Genomic DNA, 20399 nt, shown 5'->3' on the forward strand with positions numbered 1-20399 from the left:
GCAAGATTAATATTGGAAAAGCCACTCAGTGTACATTAGCAATGTGATACCAATCCCATATGTCACTGAGGTTTTTAATGACCAACCAAGGTAGGACTATTGCACAACTCTGGTGGGAAAGGTACGGGGATAGAAGATCATCAGGATGGTTGGCTACTCTAGGGATATAGAATAGATAAGGGTGTAGCTCTGAACAGGTAGCTTCACATGGCAGAAAGAAACACATCATTTGTGGCTTTGACAAGGCCAGTCAAATAGGATTGAAAAGCTGCACCCCCTCCAAAATAAAACAAATGCGATTATGATGAGATGTCTTACAAGATTTCTCCTAGGACATCCATTCACTCCACGTGACACCAAGAAAAAATTGGATTCAACAAAACTATGAAGCTAGACCACATCCTAATTGTAAACCCTGATGACTTACATGCAGGACAAATCTGATACAGCTAATCACTATACAAGTAGTCTACCCACTTCAAGGTTTGATGTGCTGTGCATTCAGAGATGCAGTCATTTGAGTTACTATTGCCTTCCTGTCAATTTGAACCAATCTGACCATTTTCCTCTGACCTTTCTCATTAACTGGGCATTTCTGCGCAAAGAACTGCTGCCCACTGAATGCTCCCTTTTTTTGGCACCATTTCCTGTAAACTCTAGAGACTGTTGTGCGTGAAAATCCCTGGATATCAACAGGTTGCTGAAATACGCAAACCACCCTGTCTAGCACCAACAATCATTCTGCGGTCAAAGTCACTTTGATCACATTTCTTCCTCAGTCTGAACAACAACTGAACCTCTTGACCATGTCAGTGTGCTTTTGTTCATTGTTGCTGCCATATGTTTGGTTGATTAGATATTTGCATTAACGAGCAGGGGTACAGGTGTACATTATAAAGAGGCCACTGATTGTAGGCTATCTCTGACGCTTCTTGAGTAGCTGAATGTCAGCCATCGTCTTGTATTGCTGATGAAGGAAACTCCTGCAACGCTGATGAAGGGGGAATTCCAGCAAATTTATCAGAAGATGTTGAAAGATTGTGTACAGTATTTTCCATTCGCAATGCTAAGTATCTTGTAGTGAACATCCACGCAGCAACATAATATTACAAGAGTTCTTCAGTGCAGTGTCACTGGCCTAACCATCTTTGGCTACATTATTGGCCTTCCTTCTATCCTTTATTAAGGTCAGAAAAGAGGACAATAATAAAATTGAAAGCTCCTTGGCAAATGAAGCCATTCATGCCTGTATTCAGCAAGACAAAATTCAGTAGGAGGGGACAGGTGCCAGTCAATGACCATCTCCAACACAAGAAAGTGTAACAACCTACGCTTAATATTCAATACCATTACCATCACTGCATCAGCTCCAAGTGCATCTTAGATGGGTGGTCACAGAAACACTACTGACCAGAAACTCAACAGGAGTTAACATTAACACTCAGGAACAGATCAGAGGGAGGGAGCAAGTTACTCATCCCAAGACCTTTCCACGAATTACAGGACAAATTAGAGTGCAATAAACTAAAAAGTCATTAAGAAGGTAAAGATGGATAATGGAAGTAAGCTAGCCAATAATATTACAGAGGGTACTGTTACGTATCCCGTAACTGGAGAACTTACCAGCAAAGATAGAGAGGTCACTATTTTCAAATGTTTTTATTTATAAAGGGGCATAAAAGTAAGGTTAATGCAAACATTCAGATAATGCACATCACCAATCTAAAGCGCGGGTATAGTCATAATCATCATTAAGAAGTAATCTCGGCTGTTGTCTAGGGGATAATATTTTTGTCCATTGGAAATATAAAGAGTCATTCAGAAGTCTTTCGAGGAATCGCTGGGTTTCACATATTTTAGAGGGATCGGTGAAAACGAAAAGAAAACTTGCCCGTGTCTTTATGACCACTCCGTTAAAATCAGGGGAGCGTTGGTTTCCCCGTTGTTAGTTCAAAGTCCTTCTCGGTAGTATCAGCCACCCGCTCCCCAGGCAAAGGGGTTAGGAGCGCACGTGGCATTGAGTGGCTTCCAGCTCTCCCGGGAGCGTTGAGCGAGAAAGTTCTTCTGGTGCGTCGCTAGGGTACTGCCTCCTGCAGTCCACTTTTATCTTTACTTGTCGAGTTGTATATGTCCATCAAAGTAGGGGGATGCAATCTCCACCCCCACATTGCCCGAAGGTGTCCATGTCCATGGCAGTTGTCACGCAGTAGGGACACACAGGTGCCTCTAAGAACAATGGCCAGAACCGTTGCAATGTCTCTCACTTCCGAGACCCGAATTAATAGCGATCTTGCGATTCTCCGGAAGGAGGGGGCTGCTCCCGCTCCTTCGGCCCCTCAGAGCTGTGGTACCTTCATAACAGTACCAAAAGTTTCTTCAAATATATAGAAGTATAAAAGAGAGGTGAGGGTGGATATCGGACTGCTGGAAAATGATGAAGGAGAGGTAGTAATGGGGGACAATGACATAGTGGATGAACTGAAAAAGTATTTTGCATCAGTCTTCACAATGGAAACACTAGTAATATGGTGGAAGTTCCAGGTGTCAGGAATCATGAAGTGTGTTAAGTTACCATAACTAGAGGGAAGGTGCTTGGGAAACTGAAAGGTCTAAAGGTGGATGGTATACACCCCAGAATTCTGAAAAAGGAGGGTGAAGAGATTGTGGATTAGTAATGAAATTTCAGGAATCACTAGATTCTAGAACGGTTCCGGAAGACAGGAAAATTGCAAATGTCACTCCACTCTTCAAGAAGGGAGAGAATCAGAAACTATAGGCCAGTTAATTGGACTTCAGTGGTTGGGAAGATGTTGGAGTCGATTATTAAGGATGAGGGCTCAGGGTACTTGGTGGCTCATGATAAAATGGGCTATAGACAGCATGGCTTCCTCAAATGAAAATCTTGCCTGACAGATTTGTTGGAATTCTTTGAAGAAATGATAAGGTGGATGTTGTGTACTTGGGTTTTCAGAAGGCCTTTGGCAAGGTGCCACACATGAGGCTGCCTGACAAGCTATGAGCTCACGACAAGCATGGTATTACAGAAAGATTCTAGTATGGATAAAACAGTGGCTGGCTGACAGGAGGCAAAGAGTGGGAATAAAGAGAGCCTTTTCTGATTGGCTGCCAGTGACTAGTGGTATTCCAACAGGGTCTGTGTTGAGGCCGATTCTCTTTACGTTATATGTCATTGATTTGGATGATGGAAATGATGGCTTTGTTGCAAAGTTTGCAGATGATATGAAGATGGGTGGAGGGGCAGGAAGTTTTGAGGAAGTAGAGAGGCTACAGAAACACTTAGACAGATTAGAAGAACGGGCAAAGAAATAGCAGATGGAATACAGTGTTGAGAAATGTATGGTCATGCACTTTGGTAGAAGAAATGAAAGGGCTGACTATTTTCTAAATGAAGTAAAAATACATAAAATCGAGCTGCAAAGGGACAGGAGTCCTTGTGCAGGATTCTCTATACAGTATGTTAATTTGCAGATTAAGTTTGTGGTGAGGAAGGCAAATGCAATGTTAGCACTCATTTCAAGAGGACTAAAATATAAAAGCAAGGATGTAATGTTGAGATTTTATAAAGCACTGGTGAGGCCTCACGGAGTACTGTGAGCAATTTTGGGCACCTTATCTTAGAAAGGATGTGCTGAGACTGGAGACAGTTCAAAGGAGGTTCACAAATATAATTCCAGGATTGAATGGCTTGTCATATGAAAAGTGTCTGATGGCCCTAGGCCTGTATTCACTGGAATTCAGACAAATGAGAGGAGACCTCATTGAAACCTATCAAATGGTGAAAGGCCTTAATAGAGTGGATGTGGAGCGGATGTTTCCTATGGTGGGAGAGTCTAAGACCAGAGGACACAGCCTCAGTATAGAGGAGTGTCCTTCTTGAATGGAGACAAGGAGGAATTTCTTTATCCAGAGAGTGGTTCCATCTGTGTCCATTTACATCTGTCCAGTCATAGTTTGCTTAATGAAAGTACAGGCACGGCCAGCTATAAATGAGAAATACACTTGCCCCATATTGGACTTTTAAGTCTTCATGGCTCAATGCCATATCAAACTGCAAAGAAGATGGCCACAAAATAAATCTCATGCTTGAATTCCTTGGCTAAAACAAAGATAAGCAATTAAAATTAGCAATCATTGAATTTGTACTGATATTGAAGCAGGAGATTTGATAAAAAAAATTCTCCACCCTCATTTAGTGAAACAGTCATGGTTGCTCCTCTTCATTATTTGGGTGAGCTTAGGTGGTTCTGGGATCTGGGATCATGGATGACTCCAAGCCAACAAATAAGCAAATGGAAACAAGCTCAGTAGCAGGTTCAAAGCACAGCCAAACATCTAACAGCTGTGCCTAGTGTGGTTTAAGCTGTACAGGTGGCTGAGGAATGAGTAATTGAGCTATGCTGATGATAGGCGAAAAAAAAATGTCTTCCATTTTCCCAGTAGTAAATTGACTGACAATACAACTTGTCCATAACATGTTCCTTTACAGCAGGGGATCCCAACTTGGGGTCCATAAACCCCTCAGTAAAAAGGTTGGGAACCCCAGCTTTAGAGCTTGGAATTGGCTATATAGTGATAAGAGGTAGACCCACAAATCAAAAGCATACATAGGGATGCTGACTTTGTGGAATTTGTCAAAGGACAGAAAATAGAGGTAAAAAAGGGAAAGACCTTTGACTTTGAAGGTATAAGTACCAAAGCAAATAGGTGGCCAGTTTAAGACATCCATTAGTCATATTCAGATACAAAAGGAGAGAACAAGATTTTAAGAGATGGTGTTTACTAAGGAAACTAACAAAAATGTAGAGCTAGCAATAAAATATCTTTATTGAAGGAGGCCAACACTTAACAGTGGAAGCTGGCCCAACATACTGTACGTCCCAGATTTATTGCAATGCTTTCCCTTTAACCATTGCAATCACCTATGCGCATTATCCAAATTAAAATTACTTAACCTCAGTGTTCTCAACTAGAAAACTCAGCAATAATTAATATCTCAAGTATCCAATCCAGGTCTGGACAGTTCTAGCTGATCACTACTGTAGAGACGCTTTCTACACACTGCTCTCGATGGTTACCTTGTCATAATTGTTTCCATAACTAAAATTACTTCATAGTTTTCTAAATATCAACTGCTAACATTAAACTTATTACAGGTAAACAAAATTTAATAACTACTACAGTAGTGACATTTTGGGTAACAGCACAGTTAACACCATGAACTCAATCCCCACAATTTCTACTTTGGTGTTTCTCAACAGTTTTGCATTGCATCCTCTTGAACCGAGACTTCTTATTTATCCTGGACATTTCCTCTTTCTGGGTGCAGGTGTAAAAAAAATTAGCTCTTCGTGTAAACTCTTACAAACTCATCATCTGCACAACACTCAATTGAAATCACCTCACCACGGCAGCCTGCATCAGTTCCCTGACACTTATCTGTATATTAGAGACATAGAGCATGGAAAAAGACCCCTTAGGCCAGACACTTCAAGTGCTTATTGAGATATTATGAATACCTGCCTGCGTCATTTTAAGGATAGTGCCTTTCAGATTGCAATCACCCACTGGGTGAAAATTCTACCCCCCCCTCCCACTCCCAGAACTACTCTAATCACTAACACCTAACTATAACATTTTAAACAACTGTTACGGGGAAAGTTTCTCACAATCCACCATATCTACATCTCTCATAATTTTGTAGTCCTCCATTCAGACCCCTCCACACCAAGCTCAACAAACGCTGACTTTCTAGTTTCTCCTCATAACTGAAGCACTCCATACCTGGCAACATTCTAGTGAACCTCCTCTGCTCCCTCTCCTGTGCAATTATGTCCTTCCTATACTGTGGTGACAAGGAATGAACACAGTACTGTAGCTAAAGCCTCAGCAAAAGTTGTACTGCAGCTTCCATACTCATATTCCTGTCCCTGCTAATGAAGGCCAACATCCCAGATTCGAGTGATGATACAGTTGTTATCTGTAGTTTCATGAACCAACATTCTCATTATGTTTGAACAGATTATGCACATTTTCTCTGTCTTGCTGGGTATTCAAAAATACCCAAGCCACTTAAAATGACCGTCTGGACTTGAATGCCCACAACTGAATGTTCTTCACTCTTGAACATATTATTCTGATCTAAATTTCTGACCTACTTGTTACTATATAAATTTACTTTATAACCTCTTGGTTGACTTTGCAGATGACACCATGCTGTAACAGTTACAACTATTGACTCATGCTCGATACCAACCCTGGATAAGGCCTGTGTAGAGTTTGCACATTTTCCCAGCCTTTCTGCTGGGTGCTCTTGTCTTCTATCATATCCCAAAGTCGGTAGGTTAAGTGACTACAGTAGCTTAACTGGTTAGGCACAACTGAGGAAAGTTACAGAACTGCAGGGAGAATGGAGCTGATGGATTGCTTATCTGGGGGTCAGCATGAACCCAGGGAGTTGAATTGTTTCATTTAATATTGTGACAGGTAATTCTTTCAGGAAAAGACATCTTCTTTCCTCCTATCTAGCTGTCATCAAATTCCAGTATTTGTTTTAGTTAGTTACTTAGTGTGAAAGAGACATGTGCTTGACCCTTGCTGACAAAAGCCCCATGGCCAGTAGTGCTAGTTCATCACTTAAACATGCTCTTAATATCCCCTTTACATCATAGATGAGATGTTCTTTGTTGCTGTTGCCTACTTTCCCTGCAAGCTTAGTTCCTGTATGTCACATTCCCATTCACTACTCCCTGATTTCAGAACACAATAGTGAATGGGAAGCTCAATTGCTTGATTTTTTTCTCAAACTATTAGCATAAAGACCTTGCATTAACCCAACTTCTGGGGTAACTAGTTCAAGTAAAGTCAAGATGTGTTTGACCAACACACACAAAATGCTGGAGGAACTCAGCAGGCCAAGCAGCATCTAGGAAAAGAGTACAGATGATGTTTTGGGTCAAAACCTTCAGTGTGGCTGGAGAAAGAAAGCTAGGGAGTAGATTTAAAAGGTGGGGGGAGGGAAAAGATTAACACAAGGTGTCAAGTGAAACCTGGAGGGGGAAAGATAAAGTAAAGAGCTGGGAAGTTGATTGGTGAAAGAGACAGAAGCCCATGGAAGAAAGAAAAGGGGAGAGGGACCCCCATAACCTATAAACAGCCCATCTCTACCTCTAGTGCTTAAATGATTCTCGAAACTTACAGTGCTAAGTACCATACAGAACATTTGGTCAAAAAACATTTAGTTAAGATGAACATTTGGTTAAAAGTTTGAGAGTGCCATGGTTTTCAAGGGATATTGGAAACTTGGTTCGGAAAAAGAGGGAGATCTACAATAAATATAGGCAGCATGGAGTAAATGAGGTGCTCAAGGAATATAAAGAATGTAAAAAGAATCTTAAGAAAGAAATTAGAAAAGCTAAAAGAAGATATGAGGTTGCTTTGGCAAGTAAGGTGAAAATAAATCCAAAGGGTTTCTACAGTTATATTAATAGCAAAAGGATAGCGAGGGATAAAATTGGCCACTTAGAGAATCAGAGTGGACAGCTATGTGTGGAGCCGAAGGAGATGGGGGAGATTTTGAACAATTTCTTTTCTTCGGTATTCACTAAGGAGAAGGATATTGAATTGTGTAAGGTAAGGGAAACAAGTAGGGAAGTTATGGAAACTATGACAATTAAAGAGGAGGAAGTGCTGGCGCTTTTAGGAATATAAAAGTGGATAAGTCTCTGGGTCCTGACAGAATATTCCCTCAGACCTTGAGGGAAGTTGGTGTAGAAATAGCAGGGGCTCTGACAGGAATATTTCAAATGTCATTAGAAACGGGGATGGTGCCGGAGGACTGGCGTATTGCTCATGTGGTTCCATTGTTTAAAAAGGGTCTAAGAGTAAACCTAGCAATTATAGGCCTGTCAGTTTGATGACAGTGGTGGGTAAATTAATGGAAAGTATTCTTAGAGATGGTATATATAATTATCTGGATAGACATGGTCTGATTAGGAATAGTCAGCATGGATTTGTGCGTGGAAGGTCATGTTTGACAAATCTTATTGAATTCTTTGAAGAGGTTACGAGGAAAGTTGATGAGTGTAAAGCAGTGGATGTTGTCTATATGGACTTCAGTAAGGCCTCTGACAAGGTTCCGCACAGAAGGTTAGTTAGGAAGGTTCAATCGTTAGGTATTAATATTGCAGTAGTAAAATGGATTCAACAGTGGCTGGATGGGAGATGCCAGAGAGTAGTGATGGATAACTGTTTGTCAGGTTGGAGGCTGGTGACTAATGGTCTGTATTGGGTCCAATGTTGTTTGTCATATACATTAATGATCTGGATGATGGGATGGTAAATTGGATTAGTAAGTATGCAGATGATACTAAGGTAGGAGGCATTATGGATAATGAAGTAGGTTTTCAAAGCTTGCAGAGAGATTTAGGCCAGTTAGAAGAGTGGGCTAAATGATGGCAGATGGAGTTTAATGCTGATAAGTGTGAGGTGCTACATTTTGGTAGGACTAATCAAAATAGGACATACATGGTAAATGGTAGGGCATTGAGGAATGCAGTAGAACAGAGTGATCTAGGAATAATGGTGCATAGTTCCCTGAAGGTGGAATCTCATGTGGATAGGGTGGTGAAGAAAGCTTTTGGTATGCTGGTCTTTATAAATCAGAGCATTGAGTATAGGAGTTGGGATGGAATGTTAAAATTATACAAGGCATTGGTAAGGCCGAATTTGGAGTATTGTGTACAGTTCTGGTCACCGAATTATAGGAAAGATATCAACAAAATAGAGAGAGTACAGAGAATATTTACTAGAATGTTACCTGGGTTTCAGCACCTAAGTTACAGGGAAAGGTTGAACAAGTTAGGTCTTTATTCTTTGGAGCGTAGAAGGTGGAGGGGGGGACTTGATAGAGGTATTTAAAATAATGAGGGGGATAGATCGCGTTGACGTGGATAGGCTTTTTCCATTGAGAGTAGGGGAGATTCAAACAAGAGGACATGATTTGAGAGTTAGGGGTCAAAAGTTTAAGGGTAACATGAGGGGGAATTTCTTTACTCAGAGAGTGGTAGCTGTGTGGAATGAGCTTCCAGTAGAAGTGGTAGAGGCAGGTTCTGTATTGTCATTTAAAGTAAAATTGGATAGGTATATGGACAGGAAAGGAATGGAGGGTTATGGGCTGAGTGCGGGCCAGTGGGACTAGGTGAGTGTAAGCGTCAGCATGGACTAGAAGGGCCGAGATGGCCTGTTTCCGTGAGGTAATTGGTATATGGTTAGAATAGAACAAGAGACCAGCACTTCCTCTGCTCTGTTCTTTAATTTTGCCCTTGCTGTACAGTAAAGCATTGTGTGCATTACTGATTAGTGTCTGACTAATGTCAATTTGTTGATTAATGCACTACTAGAACAGGTTGCAGGTCGTCATTCCTGTTCTCTACTTCTATCTAGTTCAATTCCAACTAAAATAAAGACTTGTATTTATATAGTAACTTTTGTACCCAATAGCATACTTTATATCTACTTGAAAAGGCAATCAAAGGCTTCAGTTTAATAATTGGCTTGAAAGAGAGCATCTTTGAACCCTTGATTTTTGTGTTGCTTTGGAGTGAGATTCAAACCTACCCATTTTCCAATCTTCAAGCTGTACTGTACAGTATTAGTAAGACCATAAAATACAGGAGCAGAATTAGACCATTTGGCCAATTGAGTCTGCCTTGCCATTTCATCATGGCTGATCCAATTTTCCTCTCAGCCTCAATCTCCTGCCTTCTCCCCATATCCCTTCATGCCCTGACCAATCAAGAATCTATCGTCCTCTGCCTTAAATAAAGACTTGGCCTCCACAGCTGCCTGTGGCAACGAATTCCACAGATTCACTGCTGTCTGGCTAAAGAAATTCCTCCTCATTTCTGTTCTAAAAGGATGCCCCTCTATTCTGAGGCTGTATCCTCTAGTCTTAGACTCTGCAACTATAGGAAACATCCACTCTATCAAGGCCTTTCATCATTTGATAGGTTTCAATGAGGTCACTCATCATTCTTCTGAATTTCTAGTGAATACAGGCCCAAAGCCATCAAACACTCTTCATATCCTGGAATCATTCAATCCTGAAATCAATTCTGTGAATGTCCTTTGACCCCTCCCCAATTTCAGCACATCCTTTCAAAGATAAGGGCTCAAAACTGCTTACAGTAGTCCAGGTGAGGCTTCATTAGTGCTTTATGAAGTCTCAACATTACATCCTTTCTTTTATAACCTAGTCCTCTTTTCCATCCTTGTGTTTATATTCTAGTCCTCTAATCTTTAGTTGAACAGTTAATATTCATCTAAAAATTAGAATCAATTATAGTATATACCACAGAAGACAACCATTCAGCACTGTATGTTCTGATGAGTCGCTGCAGCACATCCTCAGAGTTCAAAGCTCAAAGTAAATTTATTATCGGAGTATATATATGTTACCATATTCTACCTTGAGATTCATTTCCTTGCAGACATTTACAGGAAAAATACACAGGAATTTTATGAACTATACATAAACAAAGGCCAACAAATAGCCACTGTGCAAAAGCCAAACTGCATATAAAAATATTACTGAGAACACGAGTTGTAAAGAGCCCATGAAGGTGTCAGAAAGAGGTTACCCGCGGTGGTTCAGGACCTTGTGCCTGGTGGTGTGGGACCCAAGGATTCTGTGCCTGCTGCCTGATGGTAGTAGCAAGAATAGAGCATGGCCAGGATAGAGTTCTTTTGATGATGGATGCAGCTTTCCTGTATCAGTGCTCCATATACATGTATTCAATGGTCGGGAGCACTTTGCCTTTGATAGACTGGACTATATCTACCACTTTCTGTAGCCTTAACCGCCCCTGGGCATGCTTGTTTCTGTACCAGGCCATGATGATCACATGCCAAATCTACACAAACTTCTAAGGGAGAGGCATTGCCCTGTGATGTCACTAATGTGCTGGTCCTTGGACAGACCCTCTGGTATATTAATGCCAAGGAATTTAAAGCTACTTACCCTCTCCACTTTTGTTTCCCTGTGCAATTCTGTAGATTGTACAAGCTGCTGCTGCTGTGTTTTGGTGTTGGAATGACTGAATAGTTATGGATAGGGTTCCTATAAAGTTTGATACTATATCCTGTATGGTGTCAAGCTTCTTGAGTGTTGTTAAAGGTGCACATGTCTAGGCAAGTGAAGAGTATTCCATCACACGCCTGACAGCCCTGTAGACAGCAAACAGCAATTGGGAATTAGGAGACTCCCAAGCTCTGACCTGCTCCTAAGCCACATTGTGTATATGGCTACTTCAGATCAGTTTCTGGTCAACTGTAACCCCCAACACTATAAAGTTGGGTATTCAGTGACAGAAATGACATTATATGCTGAATTTTATTTTGTTAGACATCGTTGTTGCCTGGCACATATGTTATTTTCCACCTATCAGCCCAGACCTGGATATTGCCCAAACATTCCCAGTCCTAAACCTACAACTGATGGAAGGTCATTGCTAAGCAACTGCAGAAGCTAGGGCCTAGGACACTGCTGAGGAACTGCTGTAGAGATGTCCTGCAGCTGAGGTGATTGACGTTCCGGTACTGCAACCATTCGCATTTGTACCAAGTACAATTCCAACTAGTGGAGGGCCTCACCCTCACAATTCCCATTGACTCCAAGTTAGCCAGGGCTCCTGGATGCCAAACTCAATCAAGTACTGCCTGATATAAAGGGTAGTTAATCTCACTTTGCCTCAGACATTAGGCACCTCCGTCCATGTTTAGGAGCTGAGTGACTTCGGTGGAATCCATTCTGAGTTCCTGTAAGCAGATAGTTGCTTGATGCACTTGGAGGTACAGCAAGCCAACTTTATGAGATTATACATCCTAATTCAGAGTTAACGGCAACAATAACTGTAAAATTTGGTGATATCTGTAAAGTCAATTTTACTGTTGTGTTTAAATAACTGTTCTCTATTATTGATAATTATTACTAAAGGGTCAATTATTTGTTCAATACTTGCTACAACTATTACTTTTTATAAGTTATTTAATTTGCACATAATTAAAATGAGAGCAGTATTGCTCTCGTTATAATAATATACAAACTAAATAATTTAAAAATTAATGTTTTTATTGATCTGGATTTGCTCACCAGCCACATGTTACTGGTTTTTTTTTATTAAAGGCCTTTTATAATTCATTGGACCAAATTAATTTTATTCATGCAGGTATTGTCAGAAATAGTTTTCAATGGTTACTCAAGTTACATGAACTGTTTAGGGAATCACTGGAGGGCAGCCACCTACTGACTGTCAGTGGATGTCATTAACACTTGGGAAATAACAGCAGCACACAAGCGTAAAAAGCCACCTCACACTGCTTTGTCCATTGCTATTCATTCTCAATCTCTAGTAATGCATTTAAGGAGTGGAGCACAGTAGCCAGTTTTGGCAGAAACCTGTTATAGTAATTGACAAATCTTAAAAAGAACCACAATTATGACACATCATGGCCTTGGGGCATCCAACCACTGCTTGAATTTTCTCAGCACGCTTATGCAATTCTTGTACATCAAAATTGTTATCACAGCAAGTGATGCTTGGATTAAAGAATTCTCACTTGTCCCATTGTGCTCTGGGCCCATAAACTTCTAATCTTTTTAACACCATCTTAAGATTTTGGAAATGTTCCACGTCATCCTCATTGGTAACAATGATGTCAACCAGGTCACACTGAGTGCCTGGACAGCCTCGTAGACCTGATCCATAGCTTTCTGCCAGAGTGCAGGTGCAGATGCTACTACAAGAACAAGTCTATTATGGTGATGAAACTCTTTGTTGAGTGTTGAGCAGTGAGAAAAACTTTGGACGCTTCTTTCATCTGCATCTATAGACAGGCCTCAGCTAAGTCCAGGTTGTTGAAGTGTTTTCCTGCAGAAAGGTTTGCAAAGATATCCTCTATCCTGGGTAGAGGGTATTGATCTACTTTCAGTACTAGGCTGATAGTGACCTTAAAGTCACCACAGATCCTGAAAGAAAACAACTTCTTTGTTACTGGGAATAATTACATAGTCCATGGGCTTCATTCAACTTTGAAAAGCATTCTTTCAGTTTCCATGCAACCTAGTTCACTGGCTACTTTATCACAGATGGTATAAGGAACCAAATGGGCCTTGTAAAACTTTGGTGTGGCATTTCCATTTAACACTATTTTACCCTTGATATGTGAATTTTCTAGTGCTATCTCCCTGAACACTGCTGTGGCATAATCCAGTACCTTTCTTAATTCATTTTCCATTCACACTTTGACAGGGGCTGTGGCATGCAAATAGTAGTTGAGTCACCAATCAAGTTGTAGTTGTCTCAGCCAATCATAGCACCAGAATGTTCTGTTTTACCACATACAAGTCCACTGTGCCTCATTGGTTGTTGTATTTCACTGTCATTCCCACAGGAGTGATCTGTTCTCCAGTGAGAGTTCTTAGTTGGGTATCTGCAGGTTTCAGTTCAGTATCTTTGAAATGCTGTTCAAATCCATTTTGTAGAGTGACTGGAACAGCAGAGCTGGTGTCCAATTGCATTTTAATTACTTTGTCATTCACTTGTAGTGTAAGCCAATTGCTTGTCTATTGTTAGTTTTCACATTGTAGATTTCAAGGATACCCAGTCCTGTGTCTTCCCTTCCAAAGAACATGTGTTGTGCTTGAACAGGTAGGTAGTCATCTTGGGTTTATTTATAATTTCCTTGTCACCACTGTTATGTTTTGTAACTCCAAACATAAAACTGATTGAAAATCAGTTGAGAATATTCATGTACCTTCTTCGTTTGGTTTTTACTTTAAGCGAGGTGCTTACATATTACACGGTACATGAAAACATATGCCATTTACATGCTTTGTACATACAACACAAAATGAATTGTATAAACAACAGTGCTTAATCAAATAGTATATTTACAATATTACTGTACTATTAAAATAAACAATAGAGAATACTCAAAAATAAGAGATTCGCTCCAAATTTAACTAAAGCTCAAATTTCACTGAATACCAAACTAATAGACCCTACATAGTTCCTACCCATTACCAAATTTCTCAAAACGTAAATTTTCAAGGCATTTGTATTTATCTATAAAAGTGTGCATATTATTAATTTGCTCTTGAAGAGATCGGCAATGAAAATTTAACAAATGATGTGATAGCATTGAATTGAAACAATGTCATAATTTAGTATTAAATATTAATTGTCATTGTCGCTGCAGACTGTCTAATGGGAAGGCCACACAGTGAAATGTTACACCAGTGTCACCCTTCCACCAACCCCCACCCTCATTTCTAACATTTTCCAGGAGGACCCGAAACATTGTTGAGAAATCCCACCACCCATCCCACAATCTCTTTGACCCACTGCCATCAGGAAGGAGGGACAGAAGCATCAGAACTAGGACTGCCAGACTGGGTAACAGGCTAAGGAACATCCTGTCACCACCAAGGCCTCATCACTAGGAGGGTGAGCTGTTTGCTATTTGCCCATGCTGCTCAATACATGCATTTTAAATCATATTTTATTAACTTGGGATTTGTGATTTTGTTTCATGTGCTGTGTATGGTTTGTGGATGCACCATGGTCCAGAGGAACATTATCTCATTTGGTTGTAGTCAGATGACAATAAACTCAAGATTTAAATTATGAAACTACCACCCAATCGTTTACTTTTTTCACATGGATGTCACAAATACTGACTATTTTGTATTTTGGAAGGAAAACTTTTAAGTGCATTTTTTTCTTAACAGTTGAACAAGGAATCTAAGGTCTGTAAATCATTCACAACATCAAATGGATACACATAAATAAATCCCCAATTTAAAACAAACAAGTTAATGATTACTGAAGGCAGATGAGAATAATGCTGACTTCTTAAACACCTCCACCTTCCCAGCAGTATTTAACCTACATCTTGGGAACATAAACCATTTTAAGTCACACACTTTTCAGGTGTGTACATACTATCCCAATCCTTTGTAACAGCTGAGTCAAAATCCTGGAATATAGCCTTACTAGATTGACTGGGAAATCATTAGCCCCGCATACAGAACACAGGTGCTCCATAAAACATACACGTTATCCAATGTGGGCACACAACGCAGTGAGCATTAACTACAATGGAATAAACACATGAATCAGTGCTTCACCTAGAAAGGCTGCTATTCCCCAATTTCACCCTGCTATATTCCCATAATCTTTTCCAATCTACCCCTAATCCCAAATGATCAATCCTTATTGAAAGCCTAAACCACTACATCTTCATTTATAAAATTCCAAGCCTGACAAGACAATCAATCTTCCTTCCATTGTATCCAACATAACTTTTACCACGATCGTTCAAACCAGATTTCAGACTATTTCTCCCATCTCCAGAGTTGCCAATCCACTTAGACCCTCATTCTGATCTCTCACCTATTCTCTTGCTAACTCCTATATGACATTGGCTACCCGAATATTTCCACACCACTCCCTTCTTAATTTGCAGCAGTCCACACCAACACTAATATTGTCATCAAGTCTGCCAAAAACAGAAGTGCTAGTATGCCGTGGCAAACTGACTTCTAACTCAAAAGTCAAACACCAGCTCTGACGTATTTTCATTTCTCCCTTTGGAACATGAGCCCAACACCAACACCCGCACATAAACACAACTCAAAAATGTAATCAATTTGCTGCCCGTTTTCACCCTGCTCTCATTTTCACACAACCCACCTCTGACTCTTGCCTTCCCTTTCTCCATAAGAGATAGCCTGATCAAAATAGATTAGCCCACAGATGTCCACAGCTATACTGACTATACTGTTTCCCACCATGCCCCCTATAAATGCATTGTTCCACTCTCCTAGTTTGATTGCCTTTGTTGTATTTGCTCTAACAAAGAGACTTTATACACAGGTATCTCTAAACTCACATCCCAACTGTGGTTTCCCTTCTACTATAACAGTCAGAGCCCTTGACCATATCTCAACTGTTTCCTGCACAGGTCCCATTCCACTGACTTCCCTATTCAATGGATCATCAGTTATCATTTCTGTCAGCTCCAAAAAGTCTCCTCTTCCAGAACCATCTTTTGTTTGACATCTACCATCATCAAGTTCTCAAGAGGCTGGTTAACTCCAACCTCCCAGACAATCTTGATGCACTGCAATTCACTTACTGCTGAACCAGGTCTATGACACATGCCATCTTCCTGAAGTATCTGGACAGTAAAGACACCTGTCAGAATATTGATTATTGACTACAGTTCTGCCTTCAATACCGTATCTCCAAGCAAACTCATCTTCAAAATTCTAGAAATTGGGAGTCAACAGCTTCCTCTGAAACTGGATTCTTGACTTCACTATCACTAAGGATAGGCAGAAACACCTATACCATGATTACCCTCAACATTAGTGCCACACAAGGCTGCATCTGCAGAATCCTACTCTAATCTGTGTACTCCCACAGCAGGAAGGACAAATTCTGCACTAACCCCATCTACAAGTTGGCAGCTGATACCACAGCAGAGGGCTTCATCTCAAATTATGATGAATCAGAGGATAGGTAACCCCTTTCCCTCCCTCTATTCCCTACTCTGACCTTTCACCTCTTCTTACCTACCTACCAATTCCCCTTGTGTTCCCTCCTCTTCCCCTTTCTCCAATGGTCCATTCTCCCCTCCAACCAGATTCCTCATTCTCCAGTCCTTGACTTTTCCTACCCACCTGGCTTCACCTATCACCTTCTGGCTAGTTTCCATCCCCTCCCCCAACGTTTTATTCTGGCACTTTCCCCCTTTCTTCTCAGCCCTGAAGAAGGATCACTGTCCAGGCAGCGACTGTTTATTCATTTCCATAGATGCAGCCTGACCTGCTGTGTTCCTCCAGCATTTTGTGTGTGTTGTATGAGTAAGAGCTAGCCCAGTGATATGATGTCATGATAGCCTTCCCCTCAACATTAGCAAAACAAATGAGCAGGTCATTGACTTCAGGAAGAGATGCCGTGCCCTTGCTCCTGTTTACATCAATGGTTAAGAAGTTAAGAGATTCAAAAGTTTCCTGGAGTGAACAACACCAATACCCTTTCCTAGTCGAACCACAACCAAGAAGGCTCACCAGGGCCTCTACTTCTTCAGGAGGTTAAAAGAATTTGCCTCAAAATTGGGAAAATAAATATTGACTCTCCCCAATATTTATCAATGCACCATAGAAAGCATTCTATTTGGATGCATCATAGCTTGGTGTGGCAGCTGTTGAATATGGACCACAAGGAACTGCAGAGAGTTGTAGACACAGCTCAGCTCATCATGGAAACAAGAATCCTCTTCGTGGACTCTGTCTATCTTTCTCACTGCCCCAGTACAGTAGCCAGCATAATCAAAGACCCCACCTTCCCCAGGCAGGCATTCTCCCTTCTCCCCTTCCCATCAGATAGAAGATAAAAAAGCATGAAAGCATGGGTCACCAGGCCCATGGCCAGCTTTAAGCCATTGAACAGTTCCCTCGTACAATAAAATGGAGTTTTGACCTCACAATCTACCTTATGTTACCTTCACTGTATTTTCTCTACAACTGTAATGCTCTATTCTGCACTGTTATTGTTTCACCTTGAACTACCTCAATGTACTGTTGTAATGAATGGTATGCAAGACACATTTTTCACTTTACGTATGGCAACTTAAATGATCAACCACCTTCACTTTCAGCATTTTAAGTCACGCTTTCCTCTTGAGATTCCCTGATCCACTTTTCCATCAACAACCACTCCTTACAATATTTCCAATGCAAACAGCTTGCTCTTCCACCCATTCCCACCAGACAGTTCAGGTGAAGCAGAGATTCACGTGTCCTTCATTCAGTTTCCTGAACTGCAGTCATAGTTCATTGTGTGGTCTCCTCCTGCTTTGTCCAGCACTTGCACCAAGTCTACAGAGAAACCCTGAGCTTCCACATTAATTCACCTGCCTGTACCCTTGAAATTGAAATGTCTCTGTTTATCAGAACTGGACATGCCCATTCTAAAACATATATCTGTAATATTGCTCAGGTTCTTAAAATGGTCTGATCTGCAAACTACATGCCACAGTCCTGCCATTCGCAACAAATTATGGCTGCTTTGTTTGCATTACCACCTTCTAACTGCCACCATTGACCCAAAGGCATTTACACCTCATATCCTGACGAAGGGTCTCGGCCCGAAATGTGGACAGTGCTTCTCCTTATAGATGCTGCCTGGCCTGCTGTGTTCCACCAGCATTTTGTGTGTGTTGTTTACACCTCATCTCCCCAGCTGGTGTTACCTATCTGGAAGATAGAGCTGTTGGGTTTTGGCGTAGTCACTACCTCCTCCCACAGATGCTGTCTGGCCTGCTGAGTTCTGCCAGTATTTTGTGTTTTTATAGATCTGTTCCCTTTGTTTTCTCCATCCTTCTCCAAAGGACTCAAAGGGAGAAGGCAGAAGAATGGTTTAATAAATCAACCATGATGGAATTGCAGAGCTGATTGGATAGCCTATTTCTGCTCCTATGTGGCACATGGTCTTCCCCACTTCGTTTGAATCGTTCCCAGTTCTGACAAAGGGCTGGTGCTCTGAAATGTTCATTTTGCTTCTCTTTTCCACCGATGCTGACTGACCTGTCAAGTATTTCCTGGTTTTTTCCAACTGAAAACATGGCCGTTAATGCCGGAGCGATTAAAACTTCGATGCTCGAGTAAACAGCAGAGTGCGAGCAAAGCGAATTGAAAGGACTGATGGGCCGCGTAGGAATCATCGGTCAAAAAGAATCCTTTAACTTAATTAGTTAAACTGAGCAACAGAGCAACTGAACAAAATCGAACCAGTCTTTAAGTACAAATTTAAAAATAATCAAACTTTTCAAACGTTGACGCAGGGAATAGACTTAAAATGGGGTCCTTTTAAGATGTTATTCTATTACATTTACGCATTAATGTAATAACGTTATGTATTAATATGAGAAGCATATCAAAGTGCTAAATGTAGGTTGTTGCAGGAACTCTTGGGTGCAACCTGAAAAAGTCACTATTTTCATAATGCTTCTTCATTTTCAATGTGGAATACGATAAATCCACTACTTGCACGCACTTAGATTTGCGACAGGTATCATGGAAATTTATTCAACAGTGAAGACAAAGTTTACTGCCGCACCTAAATGATCCTTGTCCAGCCCCACCCGAATGACCAAAAAGAAACAATCTTCACGATGTTATACAATTATCTTTCCAAACATGGTGTAATCATGTTTAGATTCCTTATAACTTTGGAATGAAAAGCGAGCGCAGATCTTTCAAAAGGCTAAATCTGCTACGGAATCGTACAATACTTATGTGTTTTTTTAATATATCGTGGGATAGGTCGGTCTGAACCACAAACCTTCGAAGTTTCAACCTTCGAACAATACCTTATTTAGCTCTTAACTTGATTCAAAAAGGTATTAGAAAATGTTTTCATGTTTAAAATGTGCACCTGGCATTTAATCACCAGCAAAGTGCACAGTGAAGTATTTCAAATGTTGAATACCCGGGATAATAAATGGGGAATTGAAAAGGGAACTGCATGAAGCGATTAATAGCGTGCAAGTACCTACCTGTCTGGTAAAAAAGTACAAGTCAATCGCTTTCCGAATCAGTTGCTATTAGCGTATTATATACACAGTCCATTATGCATTACAGGTGCTCAAAGAAAATTCTAGTCCCATTGTTGTACGTGGACTTAACCTTAACAAAAACTTCACCTTAACATATTTTACATCCGTAAAGAGAATTTGCAACTTCGTAAAAACCGGTCTTACAAATAATGCAAACTCTTTCAGAGCCAGTATAATTCGTGAAAATAGTCTGCAAAATGACAAATAGACTTCTCCATCAAAAACTATCTTCAGACAACTTTTATTTATATCTTTTCTTAGATGAAAGAGGATTGCTATACATACCTAACATTTCTTTCCTTCTCTGCGTATGAGGCTGATCGGTGTACACCCATTCAAAATCAACGCGCTTGGCTTTAATCCCCATGCTGTCGGATGCAGGCTACACCACCCTGCCGCCAGCGCACCTGTACCCCCTTTGCGCGCTGTCAGTTCATTCACTCGGTTTAAATCGGCCGCTGCAACCCCGGCGCCCGCCGCTAGGGGGCGTGCGGCTGGAAGCGGACCCATTGGCACAGGTCCAAGCAGGTGAGTAACAAAGAGAAGTTGCTGCAAAGCTTCAGCCCGCAGCCAGCTGCGGAGCCAAAATAATAAAAAACAAAATCAAGAATAAGGGACGTGTGCTGGAGAGGGACTGCCCTGGCTCAAAGCCCGGCCTGACTCGGGTCCGCAGAGGAAGGAATTTATTATAATGA

At 40.9% G+C, this 20399-nt stretch overlaps 1 protein-coding gene across 1 annotated transcript in view; it reads right to left on the minus strand.

The window, feature by feature from the left end:
- Nucleotides 1–20211, minus strand: part of degs2 (delta(4)-desaturase, sphingolipid 2) — a 64954-nt gene extending 44743 nt beyond the window's left edge. The window contains exon 1 of the mRNA XM_059959092.1: nt 19990–20211. Within this exon, the coding sequence (XP_059815075.1) occupies nt 19990–20071 (82 nt within the window). The 5' untranslated portion in view covers nt 20072–20211. The remainder of the gene's footprint in view (nt 1–19989) is intronic.
- Between the last annotated feature and the right edge of the window lie 188 nt (nt 20212–20399).

The sequence above is a fragment of the Hypanus sabinus genome, chromosome 2, assembly GCF_030144855.1.
Source record: "Hypanus sabinus isolate sHypSab1 chromosome 2, sHypSab1.hap1, whole genome shotgun sequence".
NCBI lineage: Eukaryota > Metazoa > Chordata > Chondrichthyes > Myliobatiformes > Dasyatidae > Hypanus > Hypanus sabinus.